Here is an 18,683-nt window from a genome sequence, read left to right on the forward strand (position 1 = left end):
TGTCAAATCAGGTTTTAAAAAAGTTTTAAGAAAATGTAGGTTTACAATGGACTTTGTCCATAGATAAATAATTTATAAAAAGTGTAAAGATTATGAATCTCATTGACTTGGTTTAGGGAGTAAAGCTTATTTTAGCCTCCTGATTGTTCCCTTCTCTGTTTTTAAGAATGCTGAAAAGTTGCCCTAACTACAAGTTTTATAAGTACAAAGACGAAAAGTTTAAATTTATTCAGACAGAAGCAAACTTTGCTTTGGGAGAGTACCTAAAATCATGTCAAAAGCTACATGCAAGAAAAAAGAAAAAATATTAAAAGAGAACTTAGCCACTGAGTTAATTTAAATTGCAGTAGTGAGGAGCGGAGCAGGATAGGAAGATTCTCATATATACATCTAGACTTTTGACATTTCTCCACGTGCAGTTATGCACATAGCCAAAGAGATGCACTCAGCCTTGAAAAGAAGATAGTGTTCGTTGTAAAGCTGGAAACGTCTGTTCCATTGCTAGACCACCTCATCTGTTGTGCACAATAGATTTATTTTTAATACTGCTTTTATAACTTTGTGGGAAACATAGTTACATTGCCTTGTCTTTGTGTAAAGTATTAATTTGTTGAGTGTAAACTTCAGTGAAGTTTTCCCATTTTCAGTTTAAAAAAATTTTTAAAATACAGTATAAGTTCATCCAAATGAAAGTACTTTGGCCCTCTGTAACCTCTGAGAGATCCTTAACTTTCCAGTTCCCTCTTTGTGATGTTTAAAAATGCATGACCCTGTTGTTATGTGTCTTTCTAAAGACAGAATGTGAAGTGAGTCTTGGATGGTTGTAGTCTCCCCCTCTAAATTCCCAACTCTTTTAGGGCAGAGGGGGTCTTGTTGAGCTCTGTATCCTCAGAATTTAGTGTGTAGTATGGTACTGAGCACGTAGTAGGTGCAAAGCTGTTTGCATGACCAGGTTAAACACTGATTTTCCCCTTTCTTCTTTGAAGTGTTCTGTAGTGTAGAGGAATGTTCAAATAATAAAACCCAGAAAGTTTTTTTATCAATTCACTACAAAAGTACGCGTTTTGAAAAGAAATCTGTTTGGGAAATTTCTTGTCCTGTACTAGAGAATCAAATATTTTTCAACTATTATAAATGTATTGTATTTAACATGAATATTTCCTTAATACCTAACATAATGATCCAAAACATTGATTGATCTCTGCAGCTGCAGTGAGAAGAGGAGTTTGTTATTTTAAACGGAGGCTGAAGAAACTATAGAATTAGCAGACATAAGAGAAAGTGGAGAAGGTGGAGGATGGAGTTGCAGACTCTACAGGAAGCTCTTAAAGTGGAAATTCAGGTTCACCAGGTATGTTGCATTATTGTCTTATTCCACATCATGTTATTAAGTAATGGTTAAGATGAGTAAACAGGCCCATCTCTGATTTTTAGTACAAATTGTTAATCATCTTTCACACAGTTATTGCCCAACAGTCATGCCATTTGCTTTTTATCACTACTCAATAAACTCATTGATAATACTTTTAAGAACTTCAGTGAAATATTCCTGATTTCCTTTATACAGAAATGAACCACAAATATTTTTTTATATACCAAAGGCATTAAAAAAGAATTTTTTTCTGGGGTGATTTTTTTTTTTGTTAATCTGAGGGACTTTGTTCATGTGACTTATGACTTGTATATTTTAAATGAGACATGTTTGACTTGACTACCATGTATATCAAAGTTTTTACTCATTTACTTTTATACCTCTATTCTAGTCATTAGTAAAGAAAATGTGATTACTTTCACAGATGTTTAAATTTCACAATTCTTACATTTTACCTCAGGTACTTAGGCTAAACCATTAAAATATGGAAATTTAAAAATATATCTGATTATATTTATATGACAATAATTTTAATAAAATACATTGTCTACTAAATATAATTTATACATTAAGTATATAGAATATTTTATTTAATATAACTAACTAATATAAAAAGCTATCCTTAAATAACTAAATCATTAACATTTTTGTATAAACAGAATATCACTGTTTTATATCTTTCTGTATTCTATACATTATCTGAATGTGGTACTAGGTTTAAGACATACACATATGTAATGTTTGGTTAATAAAAAGTGATAAATGACGATGAATTAAATACTTTTGAATGTTTGGAGTGTTGGAATAGGAGAAAGGAAATGTTTTTTAAAGGTGTTTGTTCTTAGGTATGTTTTCCTTTGTTTTATCTGACTAGTCTAATGTAAGTTAATTTCTGAAATTGTTGGAAGAACACCTTGGGCTTTTGGTAACTACTGAATTTGCAAGTTGCTCAGAATTAATGGAAGAGAATTTATAGGAAAGCTTCAAAAGTATATATAATCTATACATGTATATATATAGACACAAACACACACATACTTTTTACCTTAAGTCTGTATGTTCTGCTACTTTGGATCTTATTAAAATAAACTCTTGCTCAGCAGTAGTGTTACAGTTTGCTGTGTACAGGCAGGTTTCTCTGTGTGAAGTGTGTTTTGTTTTTATGGTAACTTTAAGAAATTTAGTATGTAATAAATAAGTTATCTATTTCAATTTAGTTTATAATAAAATAAGCATATTTTGTTTTATTTGGCTTTGCTTCTGTTACTAATGGAGGAGAATAAAAATTTGTTTACAAAAACAAGCTTGTCTTTTCCAGGACAAAAGTATTTTTTAAAAATATATTGTTTTATTGATTTCAGAGGAAGGGAGAGAGAAAGAAACATTAGTGATGAAAGAGAATCATTGATTGACTGCCTCCTGCACCCCCCACACTGGGGATTGAGTCTGCAACCTGGGCATATGCCCAGACTAGGAATCGAACCCTGGTTCATAGGTCGACGCTGAACCACTGAACCACGCTGGCTGTGCTGGACAGAACTTTTTTAACATAGAGGTGTACTGATACCCAATTTGGCTGTATGGCAAATGATGACAGTTAAGTTCACAATTTGTTCGAAGCTGACATCCTCGTAGAATAAATTTCTAGAAAACAGTAATCAATCTGAAAGTTGCATGCATCAGAGATAATATAATGAGGTTGTATGTGATTTTTGGAAATATTCCTCCTCTCAAGAAATTTTATGATGACAAAGTTAATATTCTGCTTTTAGTTCATCCTCACAAGATCTGAACAAATCCCAATAAGATTTTCATGAAAGACTCATGACCTAAATTGAACTAAATTACTAAAAATTAAGTAGAGTTTTAAAATATTATTTTGTTTCATGTTTTAACTCAAGCATACTAATTTTATGAAAATAATTATGAAAAAATATAATGCTTAATTTTGTTTTAAAATTTAATTTACATTTTAAAATTACATTTGTTGACTCAAAAGGGATATAAAATTCTTCAGAAAGTTATCCCAAACACTATCTTAATATTCACATTAACTATCTATGTTATATATTTATTTTTAGCATAAAGTTAATAGCATTTATATTCATCCTTTATTATACATTTTGTTTTTGTAATAATAAACATTTATTGATAGTATTTTAACATATACACTCTATATTTTTATTCCAATTACATTTAGAATACTTTTCTGTTTTTTTTTACTTTTACTTTTCTCTTTTTAAAAAAAATTAAGTTTTATAAATAAATCCAAGTGACATGCCTTGTTTGTAAATTGGATTTTGTTGTTCTGATGAGATATGTGGTAACCTGCATGATCACCAATCATGACAAGTTCAGGGATGCCTGGAATGACACCAAAGTAGGCACTGGCTCTTAAGCTGGGACATAATTCACCCCTTGGTGCATTTCTAGTTATGGGATGAAGTTAGAACTGAGATTGAGCTTACTGGATAGAAAGTATGTTATGAAACTACCTGGTATTGTGTCACAGAAATACATTTTTGTTTTTTATGGGTAGGGAGACAGTTTAAAAGTAGCAATGTGCACATGTTTGATGTTGGATAAATGTTTAAATAATAATGGCTTGTGATGGGCATCTCATCCTTTTTTGAGAAATTGCCTTTTTGATGATTCTTATGCAGAATTGATAAAAGCCATATTTAAACTTTCAGAATATTTACTCTACATGGAACAGAAGAGTATAAAGCAGAAGTTAGCAATATTTTCTGTAAAGGGCCAGATAGTAAATGAATATATTTTATACTTTGTAAGTCACTTATGGTTTCTGTCGCAACTACTCTGCTCTGCTGCTGTACAGACAAAGCAGCCATAGACAACATATAAATGAATGGGATGGCTGTGTCCCATGTAAAACTTTATTTACAAAAACAGGTGGGTGGCCAGATTTGCCTGTGGGCTGTAGTTTGCCAGCCCTTGGTATAAAGTATATCCTCATGAAAAATTATATTCTCTTTTAAATTTTGTCTTATTGCTTAAAATATTACAAAGAGTAGTACATATGTCTCCTTTTTCCCCCCCCGCTTGGCCTTCCCCTGGCTTCCCCTAACCCCCAGTGTCTTGTGTCCATTGGTTATGCTTATAAGCATGCATACAAGTCCTTTAGAAAGTAACCTAAGTTTGATAACACAGTGTCAGCTTAGAGTCACTAGGAATTTGGATGGTCTAGTTAAGTTGCCCAGCATGTTCAGTCCTGCCTCTGATGATGTAAAATGCAGCTTGACTGCTTACAGATAGATAAGTTATTTCCTCAGAGGTGGAGACTTAGTGTGGTTATCAGTCAGCTTTTAAATTCTAGTGTCGTGGAAGAAAATCCGTTTTAGCTTTAAAAAGGCAATTTTAGTATAGTTGTCAACTCTGTGGTAATCAAATCGAAAGGAAAACCAAATTGAAGAGTGTGGTCAGCCTTTAAGCGGTGTTAGTAAAAATGCATATGTATAAAAGCCTTGCTGTTCAATTTCACTGAGCTCTTGGAATGTGTGTTATTACTATTTTGTTATTAAGACCAGGATACACAAGAGTTACTATTGTCACATGTGAAGTAACATGTATAGTAACATACATACCTTGTGTATTTGGAGGTCACATGGTTGGCAACTTCAACTTTCTAGAATGTAGCTCAGCATGTGAAGTAAGGCTTTTGACCAACTAGAATAAATGTTAGAAGTCATTTACTGAAGATTATACAATAAAAGCTGACAGGTTTTTAAAAATATTTTTTAAATTAATTTCAGAGAGCGAAAAGGACGGGGAGAGAGAGAGAGAGAGAAACATCAATGCTGAGAGAGAATCATTGATTGGCTGCCTCCTGCACGCCCCCTACTGGGGATCGAGCCCACAACCCGGGTATATGCCCTGACCTGGAATGGAACCATGACCTCCTGATTCATGGATCGACGCTCAGCCATTGAGTCACATTGATGGGGCCACAAAGCTAACAGTTTTAAATGTAAGAAGGTAGATAAGTATATAGTACATATTAGATTTTATTTTATGACTAACAAAATTTAAAAGTGCCTTGTTACCCAAAAGAGGGACAGATTTTTAGTTATATGGATTCACTTGGGGAATAGCTTATTTCCAGATAACTTTTAGGAATCAGCTTTCTGATATACCTTTATCTTTCAGGTTCTTCTCTCACTGGTTATGGTTATCTTTGGACAGTGATGCTTTTAGAAATTGGGTTAGATCAGACAGCATCCAATTTTCTTTGTTTTTCATTTGTTTGGACTTCTGTTTTCCTTAGTAAAGGTCTTTCTCATTCAATATTCTGGTAGTACTCTCTTTCCCAGAGGAACCCAGGTAGGTAGAGTTTTGCATTATTGTTCCTTCACTTCTTTACTCTCAAATACTGAGCCTCATTGCCCTACTGAGTACATCCCATCCCATCCGCCCGCCCCCCCGCATGGAGAAGACAGTGGCAAAGTCAGATCTGACACTGGGCGCCTCTGCACTTTGCTGTATACGGACAGGCCTGTTCTGTATGGGAGCAGCTTCTTTGTAGGCCTTATTTAGGACTCTACCCAATGACAACATTTTAAAGAGATGTTTGGCTTATGGAGCATACAGCTTGTTTAAATTGCCTTTTAAACTCCACTCCCCACCCTCATCCCATTTTCAGATTTGTTAAAAAGCAGGAGCATTTCATTTCAAATATAAAGTGGTAGTTTGATTATTCCCCCTCCCCCCTATATTAAGAGGAGTGTCTTATTAATCTTTTATATAGATCACAGAAGCTTTTTGTTCTGATTGTGGTATTGCTCATTTTTGTGTGTGTGTGAATCATAAAACTCTATATTTGGGGGGGCCAAACCTGATTTGCCATAGTGAGTTAATATGGAAGACTGATGGCTCTTTTTCTCTTTATTACCAGAAACTGGTTGCTCAAATGAAACAGGATCCACAGGTAAAATACTATTTTAATTCATTTAATTTTTAAATTAAAATAATGTAAAGCAAAGTGATCATAAAAATACTAAAATATAGACCAGTACATAAGTTTTTAAAAACTATCTTATCTCTCACAGCAATTATATTAGCATATTGGTCTTATGTTTTAAGGGTTTACAAAAATCCAGTTATTATCTTATAATATAGATATCATTTCATCTTTGTTACTGTTAGTTGCTTTTGTGTTAATTGCTTTGAGTATTTTGGGGGGAAAGTTGAGAGTTTAAATTTCATTTCTATAAGCCCACTTACTCAAAATCAGTTTGTGAGGCTTTCTATAATCTCACAAGTATGGAGTAAAACCCAGAACCATTCTTATTTTCTCAGAGTTTATAGTAGAGATATAGTACAGAACATTTAAATATTTAATCACACTATATTCAGGGTAAGAATTTTAGAATACGTTTTAAAAAGCATTTTTTTTTTAAATTTTTGAAAGAGCCCTTAATCCAGCAAGTGTTAATTTTTTTAAAAATTCTCATATGAGTTTTAAAAAAATATTTTTTTTATTGATTTTAGAGAAGAAGGGAGAGAGAAAGAGAAACCTCAATGATGGGAGAGAATCATTGATTGGCTGCCTCCTGCAAACCCCACAATGGGAATCGAGCCCACAACCCAGGCATGTGCCCTGACTGGGAATTGAACCCATGACCTCCTGGTTCATAGGTTGATGCTCAATCAATGAGCTATGCCAGCTGGGCTCTCATAGGAGTTTTTGATTTAGACATTTTATTCTCTATCCCTGAAGAGAAATCTTCCTAGAATGTTATCTTGTCTTTCATGATTGTATTTATTTTTCAGGCAATGTCTCTTTTGCAGCCTTAGACAACAGGTCATAAGTGTGGAGAGTACAGACTCTCTTAGGATTTCTCCCTTGTATTTGTTGACTCATAATCTGGTCACGAAACAACTAAACCCATTGATGGGTACTCAGATGTATGTGTATACATCTTTAGCTTGTTAACATACCATATATGCCTCATTGTAAATTTAAGTAAAATAAATTCTTGAATTGAGGAATGGTACTGGGACAGATTGATTTTTGGAAGTAGGAATAATAGTCATTTAAAAAATTTTGTACCCAGTGCTTTAACACAATCCATTGATAGCCCACACTTAATTTCTATTTGACATTTGAACTTTGAGAAGCTTCTCCATGTTTATTTATTTTTAAAAGATATTATTTAAATTAGATTTAGGGAACCAGGATGTAGACCTTAGATTAATAGATTCTTTTATATTTAATATGGTAACCTTTATTATCAGCAACTGAAATATTATTAGAAATCATTAGCATTTCCCATAGAGCTGGTGGCCAGGTAACAGCAGTCTTAATGCAAAAAATCTGAGGGAGCAGTAAGTTGTTGGGCAATCTTGTGGGTGATTTCATTATATATCTATAATAATCTATAATAATAAAAGCATAATATGCTAATTAGACCAGACATCCTTCCGGGCAACCTTCCAGACGAAGCCGGGGCTGCAGCCGTGGCTGCGAGGGATCCAGGTAGCTGCACGGCTGCGAGGAAGGGATCCAGGCAGCCACCACAGCTGCGAAGGCCTACTCTTGCACAAATTTTGTGCATCAGGCCTCTAGTGTGTGTGTGTGTGTGTGTGTGTATATGTGTGTGTGTGTGTCCTATATAATAAAAGGCTAATATGCAAATTGACCGAATGGGGGAACAACTGGTCACTACGATGCGCACTGACCACCAAGGGGCAGACACTTAATGCAGGAGCTGCCCCCTGGTGGTCAGTGTGCTCCCACTGGGGGAGCGCCACTCAGCCAGAAGCCGGGCTCACAACTGATGAGCACAGCAGCGGTGGCGGGAGCCTCTCCCACCTCCGCGGCAGCACTAAGGATATCCGAGCAGTCCTAAGCCATTAGTCGGACATCCCCCAAGGGTTCCCGGACTGTGAGAGGGTGCAGGCCAGGCTGAGGGATACACCCCCCCCTCCAGTGCACAAATGTCGTGCACTGGTCCTCTAGTATATTTATATTTATTTATTTATATATATATTTTTTTTTCATACACACACACACACACACACACACACACAAACACACACACACATATATACATACATACATACATACATTCATACTAGGGGCCCGGTGCACAAAAATTTGTGCACTCGGGGGGAGTCCCTCAGCCCAGCCTGCACCCTCTCACCATCTGGGACCCCTAGGCCTGGCCTGAGATCAGGGTCTATCACGGCTTTCCTTCCCCGGCTGCAGGCAGTTGGCCCCACCCCTGCTGCTGCCACTGCTTGCCATCTGTGCAGCGCTGTCTCCCCCTCCCCCTGCCACCAGTGGCCTCCCTCTGCAGGCGACAGGCGTGGGGTGCGATGGCTTGGATGGCCTGGGCCTCCCTCTGCAGGGCGATCACTGGCTGGCCGCACACCTGCCACAGAGTCGCCGCCGGTGGCCTGGGCCTCACTTTTCCTTTGCTGGGGGATGGGGCCAGCCCTGCGAGGGACCATCTGCCTACCTGATCACCCTTAACCACTTGCTGCCTACCTTATCACTCCTAAATGCTTGCTGGGGGGCGGGGTCAGCCCTGTGAGGGGGCATCTGCCTACCTGATCACCGCTAACCACTGGCCTGCCTACCTGATCACCCCTAACCACTCTGCCTGCCTGCCTGATCACCCCTAACTGCTTGCTGGAGGGTGGGGCCAGCCCAGGGAGGGGCCACCTGCCTACCTGATCACCCCTAACCGCTGGCCTGCCTACCTGATCACCCCTAACCACTCTACCTGCCTGCCTGATCGCCCCTAACCGCTTGCTTGGGGGCGGGGCGGAGCCAGCCCAGCAAGGGGCCATGGTGGTTCTGGTTTCTGGTTGTTCTGGTTGTTACACTTATGGTGGCTGGCCTTTTATTATATAGGATCTATATATAGATAGATATAGATATATACACACACACACACACACGCACGCACACACACACACATTCTTATTTAAAAAAGACCACGTGTCGTAATCATGAGAGGAAGGATGTGTGCCCCAACCTGATAGAAGACCAGGCAGGGCTAATGGAAAGAATTGCATGTGAGATGATGAAGAAAAAGTGATCTCATTGGGGTGGTGTTCAATCTGCTAGTAGGCTATCCAATATTAAGCATTAATCTTGCTTTTTAAATCTTGGATTTTTTTTGTTTCACTTGAGTAAAACGCAAGCATATTCAGTGTATCTCATCTAAAATAGTATTCTTTTTTGAATCCTAGAATTTGAAAACTGAGAGAATGCCCTGGTAGTCGCTGTGTTCATTTGAATGATATAGTGTCAAGGCATTTGTGGCACTGACAGCTTTTCAAATCTAGGCTAAAATAACAAATGCACTCTACTAAATAAGGGAGAGGCAAGGCAAAGATACTTACAACTTCCATTTTCCTGTTTTTGTCTGATTAGTGGAGCTTTGGGTTTTCCGTCAAAGAATAACAATATTTTTAGTAGAAAGGTGTACTATTTTACATATGCTAAACTATAAAACCTCTTATAATTTAAAGCAATTGCAAAGGAGCTGCCCAGGTTCTAGTGTTAGGAGCCTACATTTAGGATCTATGCATTAGGTAGTGGTAATGTGACTACAATTTAATGCATGATGAATTTGATTGGCTAAAATGCTTAAGTTTGCTTCATCATTTGTAATGCAATATGCATAAAGTCTTCTTGCTACTATTCTGTTAACAAATGAAATATCTTTCTCACAGATATTTTTTCTTTCCAATCAGAATGCTGATTTAAAGAAACAGCTTCATGAACTCCAAGCCAAAATCACAGCTTTGAGTGAGAAACAGGTAGGGGAAAAAGGAGTGTGTGTGTGTGGCGGGGGGCTGCGGGAGGCGCGTATTTTTAACATTGTGTTCTAAAGATATGTCTGCTTGAGGCTTCTAGGAGAACTGCTATTTTTCCTCATGTGTGAAAATAAGTGTGGGCAGCCAGACTCAGTTTTAATTTTGTTTGAGATCTGTTTATCTATTTTTATTTTTGGTTGAAATCAGTCTCTAGAGTATCCCATGGATATATGTTCCTGGTAAATATCGAAAAGCGGTGTGGCAAGCTGCTGTTAACTGTGTTAATTAAACTCTATACTTTACCCATAGAGGAAAAGGGTAAAGAAAGTTAGTGGGAGTACGTGATAGCTGCTGGATATGCTTGTTACTGTTCTGAAGACTTGAAATAACATTTAACTAACATGGAGATAATGATTGTAAACAGATTACTCTACTAGTAAATACAGGTCTCCCATTCTGATTTTTGTTATACCTTTATGTTAATCTGTATTAGATATTGACGTGAAAAAACTTTGATTAAACCTTGTTAGATTTATTTTATATAGAGCAAGAGAAGAGCATCTTGCTTTTTCAATCTGGAAAGCATGTTTTGGAATTTCTTGTATAATGACCTCCACTTCACCAATTCAGGCAGCTCCTGCCACCAGGTGGAGTGTGACAATTGATAGAGCTATAAGTAAATGTCTGTGGTAATCTGACAAATCATTGTTTTCTTGTTCCTCCTCCACCCTTCCTCTGATTAAAAGGAGCAGTTTTCTATTTTGGAGGAGGTGAACGTGTGAACCAAAATGATTAGTTGATTTGCAACTGATAGTTAATGCTAGTGATATCTCATTGAAGATTTTTGACTGAATAGTTCTCAGTAATTGATTTTATGTTGTTTTTTAAACTTTAGTGAAATAAAGGCGTTGAGAGTAATTTATTTCTGGAGATTTTTTTGTAATTGTATTCTGTTACAGTGTGTGAGGAGAAAAATAAATCTTGAGAACTATGTGGAATAGTTATGAGTTGTTGCTGTTTCAGAATAGAATATTTTTCCAGCTGAGTGAACAACTGCTTTTTTTCCCCCCTTCCTGTTTTAAGCTACTATGTTTCCCCATCTTGTCTTCTCCAGAAACTAGAGGTGTTTTGGATTAGGAAATTGCCACACTCAAATTGGGAGAAGATGGCATGGTAGAGAACAAGTTTTAAGGAAAAATATAAACAGAGTTTATTAGTATATATTTGACTCTGATAGTGAGTCAGTTCTCTGAAGTCAAAATGATGTGTTTTAGTGAGCGTTCTAGCTTTAGAATTGTGTTAGTGCTGAGCCTCCTATAGTTTCAGCGTTAGTTTGACAAGATGCCAATGAATGAGTCATTTGCTGAAAAATTCACGTGTTCCAGCTGAGAACTGATTAGTGGAGTAAGGATGGGGTCTGTTGTCACAAAGTTAACCTAAGGCTACATTTGAGGAAAATGGGGCAATTATAAATAAGTACATTTATCTTAAGTTTTTGTTTGTGAGCATTGATACAAAGATTTGCTTTATTTCTGTAACTTTTTATTCTTTAATTTTTTTCTATTAGGGGTCTAGCTTAATAGAAAATTGTAACCATTTATGTTCAGTAAGGTATTTCATCAAGTGGTAAATTCTGTCATCTGAACTAAATTTGGATTTTAGAAACTAGAATTTTTAAAAATGGGTCTAGTGTCAGTAAAGAGAACTAGAGTCAGAAACTGAAATGCAATCTTGCAGTTTTATTTGCTTAACTATTTAAACAGCCTTTTTGATAGAACAGGGAATGTACCATTGTTAGGTAGGATAGTACTTGAGGAAACACAGCTGTAAAGTTCAAAAGCGGGTCCTTCTGCAGACTTATTTCCAACATGAAACATTGATATTTAGTTTAAAATAGTATTATTTTAGAACAAACTGTTAATGCTGAATGCCCAGCTTTTTGTGTGTCTTTTTTCCTCACAAGATCCACTTAGCCTCTGGGAAAACTTAATGATTTTCCTTCAACTTTAATAACTAAAATCTAAATTACCTTACTTGCATGACTATTATTTTAATTTAACATTAATATTTTGGTTGTGAGAAAAAATGTAAATACAGAATACTTCAAAGAATGTCATATTCCAGAATTAACACTGATTAACCCTTTGTCATTATTTGTTTCCATTCTTTTTCTATATGCATTTTTCTATAATATTTTCTATTCCACTTGAAAATTCAATTATACAATAGATGCATACATTCTCTTACTTTGCTTTATTAAAAAACAAAATTTGCAGATAGCCATTAATTCTTACAGTAAGCACTTATTTGTTTTTATTTGTTATTGCTCCTGCAATCTTTGATACTTATTCAATTTCTTTCTCAAGACATTATGAAATGGGACCCTTTATTTGGAAAAATATGGTCTTTAGGGAACATCCTTCATGGCTAAAACTTAGTGAATTTTATTGAATTCTTAGTTAGAAAGTTCCAGTGCTTTCCAACTGGAACTTGAGGTCTCTGAATAGAAATTTTCCATGGCAGATTTTGAAGTCAACTTTTGACCCACGGGGTCAGGTTGACAGTTTTTAACTTAGGAAATCCCTAGATTTGATTGGCTACAGAAAGTATATGTTATATAATCACTCTCATGGTTTCAGAAATGTTTTTGTGACATTGGGAAGTGCTCATGGTAAAATAATTGAAAAGCACATGCAACTTCACATGCATTACAGTCCTGTTTTTGTGTGTGTTGTAGGTATATATGTGTATACAAGTGTAAATGTGTATAAAAACAGTGTCAGCATATGTTGTTGGAAGGTGATGAATTTACAGGTAGTTTATTTTTTCTTTATATTCTTATATACATTTGCTAAATTCTCCACAATAAATGTTTCCTTTATAACTAGAAATAGACAAGAAATAATAAAAATAATTAACACTGAACTCTTGCCTGTATCAGGAATAGTTAGCATTTAAAAGTCTAATGACATTCTCCTCGTGAAATATTAACCTCTCTAATCAGAAAATCCAGCTATTTTATTTATTTTTTATTTTTAAAAAAAATATTTTATTGATTTTTTTTTACAGAGAGGAAGGGATAGGGATAGAGAGTTAGAAACATCGATCAGCTGCCTCCTGCACACCCCCCACTGGGGACGTGCCCGCAACCAAGGCACATGCCCTTGACCGGAATCGAACCTGGGACCCTTGAGTCCGAAGGCTGACACTCTATCCACTGAGCCAAACCAGTTAGGGCTGAAAATCCAGCTATTTTAAATACTATTAATACTGAAGTGTGAAAGCAATTATTAATTTCTTTAACATAGTTTATTTTCATTCTGCATTCCTCCCTCCTCATTTTTGACATGCATATGTGGTCTTTTGCTTGTCAGGGTACAGATGCTGATACTGGGGGCACAGCACTTAGTTGCTTTAGTAGTTTGCTTTCATTTTAGTGCATTGTAGAAGCAATCTTAACATCCCAAAGTATGTTGCTTGATCCTGTGGTGATTCAGGCTTAAGCCATAGTAGTTGCATTTTTTATTTCCCCTTCCTTGAATTCACAGTTTGCTCCCCACCCCTACCTTCCTTCTCCTGGTGCTCTCTGGCCAGGCATCAGGTAGCAGCTTAGTTACTTCCTCAGAAGACCTGTCTCTGAAACCCCATCCTCATGTTAAAATCAACTGTTTCTATTATAATCTCTCCTTGAACCTTTCACTTTTCCTTTATAGCTATCCCATTTAGGATTAGGTTCAGCTTTGAATGACTAAAAACTCAAACTGAAAATGGCCTAAACAAGGTAGAATTTTATTTCTCTCTCATGTAAAAGTTCTGTAGGTGGACTATGCTGGTGGTAGTGGTGCCACAGTTTCAGGGAACCCAGGCTCCTCCTATTCTGTTGCCCTGCCATTCTCAGTATGAAGCCTCCACATCATAGTCCAAAATAGCTGCTCCATCTGGTAAGAAGGGGGAAAAGCAACAAAGAGCAACTCCTTTATTTTTAAGGATGTTTACTGGAAGTTGCACGGGCCACTTCCAAATTAGATCCCATTGGTCAGAATTTAGTCAACTAGGAGCAAGGAAAGTCAGAAGTGTAATCTATTCCAAGTGGTTACCGCCAAATAAAACTCAGGGACTGTGGTACTGAGTAAGAAGGGGGAACATGCTGGCGATAATTAGTAACTTCGGCCACAATAGCTTATTACAGTTTGGAATTACATGTATGTGATCATTTTTTAAAGTATCTGTCTTCCTCACTAGACTATGATTTCCAGGAAATCAGGGAACATGTTTGTCTTACTTTGAGTATAATACTTAGTATTATTTAGTATAAGATAACATTTAGCAAAGAAAAGCATTTGTTTCTTAAATGAATTATTTTATCCAACTGATCTTTTTCTCTATTTGTATATAATTTTTTAAAACAGTGCATCTTGTTTTATATGCTTTTTAAATTTAAAGTATGAATATGTTCTTTAAAAACATGATATTTAGTAGCTTCAAATATTTAATGGTCTGGCTAGATCATAATTTATTTAATCCTTTATTAGTTGATGGTAGGATGTTTCCAGTTTTTCCCTAATATAAATATTGCTGTGATAAACACCTTTGTATTGTGAACCTGTTTCTTTGTGATTGCCTTGGGATAGATTCTTAGGTATGAGATTACTGGGTATAGTGGTCAGCTACTGCCATGACAGTTCTGTATAACAAACCAGTGTTTTATTGAGGGGCTTATAACACTAAGTGTTTATTTTCACATTGGGTCTGTAGATCACGTGGACTTCTCCTGATAGAGGCTGGACTTGGCCAGCCACATCTACTTCAGTTTGTGGGTGGGTTGGTTGCTCCTGCCTCCAGACTGCAGGTTGGGTTAGGTCCACTCCAAAGTGTTCATTCTGAAACCTAGCATGAAGAGGCAGCAGCTCCCTGGGCCATCCTCATTTCATGGCTTATAACCTGAATGCAACAAACAAGCCAAACTACTGAAACATGTTTTAAGCCTCTGCTGGCATCAATTCTTTGAACATTTCATTAGGCCAAGACAAAGGGTGTGGATTATAATTTTATAACAGAGAGATTATGAAGAATTGAGAGTAATAATCCATTGACCATCCTTGGTCAATGGGTATAACAAAAAACTTTTACTGTATTGGAAAAAAAACTTTTACTAATTATTTCCAGAAAATGCTGTTTCAAATTAACAGCATATATGAGAATATCTAGTTTTTCCCAGGAGATAGCCTGGGGGGTGGGGCACTTTGCTTATTGGAAGATGGATTAATATGTATCTGATGCTTTCTGCGGGTATATTTTTCATGCCGTTTGACCTTGCTACAAATATTCCATAATATTCCACAGAGTTACCTTTTGGTTTTGGGTTTTTTTTTTCTTTCACTTTCTCCTGTTTTTCTTAATCCTTTTTGGAAGGTAGACCTCTTTATAGTCTTTGGTCTTTGCTATTGGTTTGCTTTTCTGACTCTATGTTAAAAAATTACAGTCTCTATTTTTTTGCCTAATGTGTAACCTAATACAAGATGAAATATTTTATTGGTTTTAATAAATAGTTTCCATTTATGGAACCATTCTCATTTTAAATATGAACATATTTTAGTAAAATGAATCCTGAAGCCTTTGGGAGAGAAGTTTCTGTTCCTGTCATAACTAATTATGTTTCTGATGCATAGAACAACATAATTTAAGCTAAGTAGGTGACTTGAACAATGGATTTCGTATGAGGGGACACTGGGAGTTTGATTCTCTTCCTGACCCTGTAACAGACTTGATAGATTTTTTGAGTTATTAAATAATTTATATGTCTGTTTCCTTATTTATGTAATGTTTGGGTAATGCCTTTTAGGAGTTAATGGACATGTATCTATTGAGTCCACTAAATATTTTTGGAGGTAAGTTCTATTTGAATGGAAATTGTTGGTTTTAGTTATGGTAGCTAACTTAATCTCATGTAACACCTTCATCTTACATGTAAAGTACTACTCTTTTAAGAAGCTTAGCTCTGGCCGGTGTGGCTACGTTGGTCAAGTGCTGTTCTATGCACCGAAAGGTCTCACCGGTTCGATTCCCGGGCAGAGCACAAACCCAGGTTGTGTGTATGGAAGACAACCAATCGATGTTTCTCCCTCACATTGATGTTTCTCTCCCTCTGTCTCTCAAATCAATAAAAACATTTTTTTGGGAAAAAGAGAAGCTTAGAACATTTCTCATTTAATTGAGTCATGAGGACATCATTGTAATACATAAACTAGGACATAGACTGTTTGCGACTTAGCTATGATTATATAATTAATCAGTGTCCTATTCAGGACTAGAATCCAGATCACTGTACTGTTCATTCATTTTTATTTAGTAAATTCTTAAATTACTCTGTGGACCTTTATCTATCAAATATTTTTGAAATAGGACATTAGGCACAATAATTACATTGCCTTTAGGCTTCATTGCTTTGGAGTCAAGTAAGTAAATTAGTTTTTGTAATCCAATAATGGTGATCTGATACATGATTATTTCTAGCCTCTGATACCAGTAACCATAGAATGTTACCCTCTCTCATTCACAACCAAACTAGCATGATGGGCACATCACATTAGAATTTAGAATTGTTATTTTCTTAGAGATCCTTGAATTATGACGGGACTCTGACCTCATCTCTATTCAGAGTTGAGAAGTTCCCTAGGATTTAGTCTAGTTCATCCCTCCTCTGCAATATTTATGTGAAACCATGGGTCCAGTTGATGCGAATGTTTATTTCATTTTTTAAAAAATCTAGAGAGAAATCTCCCACACTATTATTCATACCTAAACCCAACAAATGTCAAGATAGGCAAGTAACCATTTGGAACTGTCTGTGAACATCTGTCATAAAACTTCTGGAGACATACACATTACTTATGCTGATTTTTGTTTGTCCTAGATGTGAGTTAATTAGTTGAAACAGTGTTTGCAAGTTATCAGAATACTGCCCCTGAGCCTCATGTGATGCTTATAGCTGATAAGATTATATGACTTAAAATTTCCAGTATTCCTTTTTTACGACTTCCCTTTCCCTTTTTACTTGCTTAGTTATCTTTTTCACTTAATAAAACATTTTATAGCCATCACTTCTAAGGAGAGATTGATTAGTTCTCTGGAGATGGAAAGACTAGTATGATTTTATAGAGCAGGGATCAGCAAACTCTGGCCTGCACCTGGGCCAAATCTGGCCTGCCAACTGTGTTTGTAAATAAATTTACTGAGAGACAACCACATTTTTCATTTACATGTTGTCTATGACTGTTTTGGGACCACCAACAACAGAATTAGTAGTTGAGACGAAAACTTGCCAGCATATAGAAGAAGTTTGCCAACTCTTATTCTAGAGAAATTAACCAGAGAGGCACTTGACTCAAAGATATTAGGCACAGTATAGCAGTCTAGGACAGGAGTGAGTACCACACTGAAAAAGGGTAGACAGTTAACCCTTGAATAACGTGAGGGTTAGGGGCGCTGACCCCCTATGCAGTAAAAAATCCACATATAACGTTTGACTCCTCAAAAACTTAACTACTAATACCCTACTGTTGTTTTATCGATAATATAGATAGGTAATGAACACATATGTATGTTATATGCATTACTTACTGTTTTCTTAAATAGAGTAAGCTGGAGAAAAATTATTAAAAATAATAAGGAAAATACATTTACACTACTGTACATACATTTTGAAAAAATTTGCATGTAAGTGAATTTTTAACCCACACAGTTTAACCCCATGTTGCTTAAGGGTCTACTGTACACTGAGTAAGGAGAAGGCCCTCTTACATACATGCCAGCCCCACAGTTTTCGTTTTTAGCACCTTGTTTTTTTTAAAGCCTCTTTTACTTTGGATTCTTTTTCTCTTTCCCTCTTGCTCCCTCTCTCACAAATTTATTGAGGCATAATTCATGTTAAATAAACATTCATTTAAAAAATAGTTTAATTTTGATGGAGTGAAGTCATAACCACAGCCAAGATAATGAACATACCTATCACCTCTAAAAGTGGAATGATGCTTTTGAAATTCTGAAAAACAGTAATTTCCAATGTAGAATTCTACACTTAACCCAACTTTTGATCGAGTCTGAGGGTAGAATAGAGACTGTGTCAATATGCAAGGGCACAAAACTAATTAGTCATGCGCCCCCCTTTTTTTTAATCCTCCCCTGAGGACATGATTAGAGAGAGAGGAAGGGGGAGAGAGAGACAGAGACAGAACATTGATTGGTTGCCTTCTGTGCCCACCCTGACCAGAGACCAAACCTGTAGCCCAGGCTGTTCCCTGACTGGGAATCAAACCAGCAACCTTTTAGTGCACAGGACACTGCTCAACCAGGTGAGCCACTCAGGCCTGGTATCCATACACCTTTATTGAGGAAGCTACTGGAGGTTGTTCTCTGCCAAAACAAGTAAATAAACCAATAAAGATTAAAACATGGATCCAGAAAACAGGGAATCCAATACAAAAGGTGATGAAAAAAGTCCCTTGTTTGAAGAGGGGAGAAA

At 36.3% G+C, this 18,683-nt stretch overlaps 1 protein-coding gene across 15 annotated transcripts in view; it reads left to right on the plus strand.

The window, feature by feature from the left end:
* PHF21A (PHD finger protein 21A) overlaps positions 1 to 18,683 on the plus strand; it is a 161,005-nt gene that overhangs the window by 34,586 nt on the left and 107,736 nt on the right. For 10 of the 15 annotated variants that reach the window (XM_023756672.1, XM_023756667.1, XM_023756671.1 and 7 more), the window contains 3 exons: positions 1,208 to 1,351; positions 6,285 to 6,317; positions 10,079 to 10,165. In XM_023756672.1, the coding sequence (XP_023612440.1) occupies positions 1,298 to 1,351; positions 6,285 to 6,317; positions 10,079 to 10,165 (174 nt within the window). In that variant the 5' untranslated portion in view covers positions 1,208 to 1,297. The remainder of the gene's footprint in view (positions 1 to 1,207; positions 1,352 to 6,284; positions 6,318 to 10,078; positions 10,166 to 18,683) is intronic. The other 5 variants (XM_006092004.3, XM_023756668.1, XM_006092009.3 and 2 more) reach the window with 1 other exon arrangement.

Source organism: Myotis lucifugus, unplaced genomic scaffold (assembly GCF_000147115.1).
Source record: "Myotis lucifugus unplaced genomic scaffold, Myoluc2.0 scaffold_97, whole genome shotgun sequence".
NCBI classification, from domain to species: domain Eukaryota; kingdom Metazoa; phylum Chordata; class Mammalia; order Chiroptera; family Vespertilionidae; genus Myotis; species Myotis lucifugus.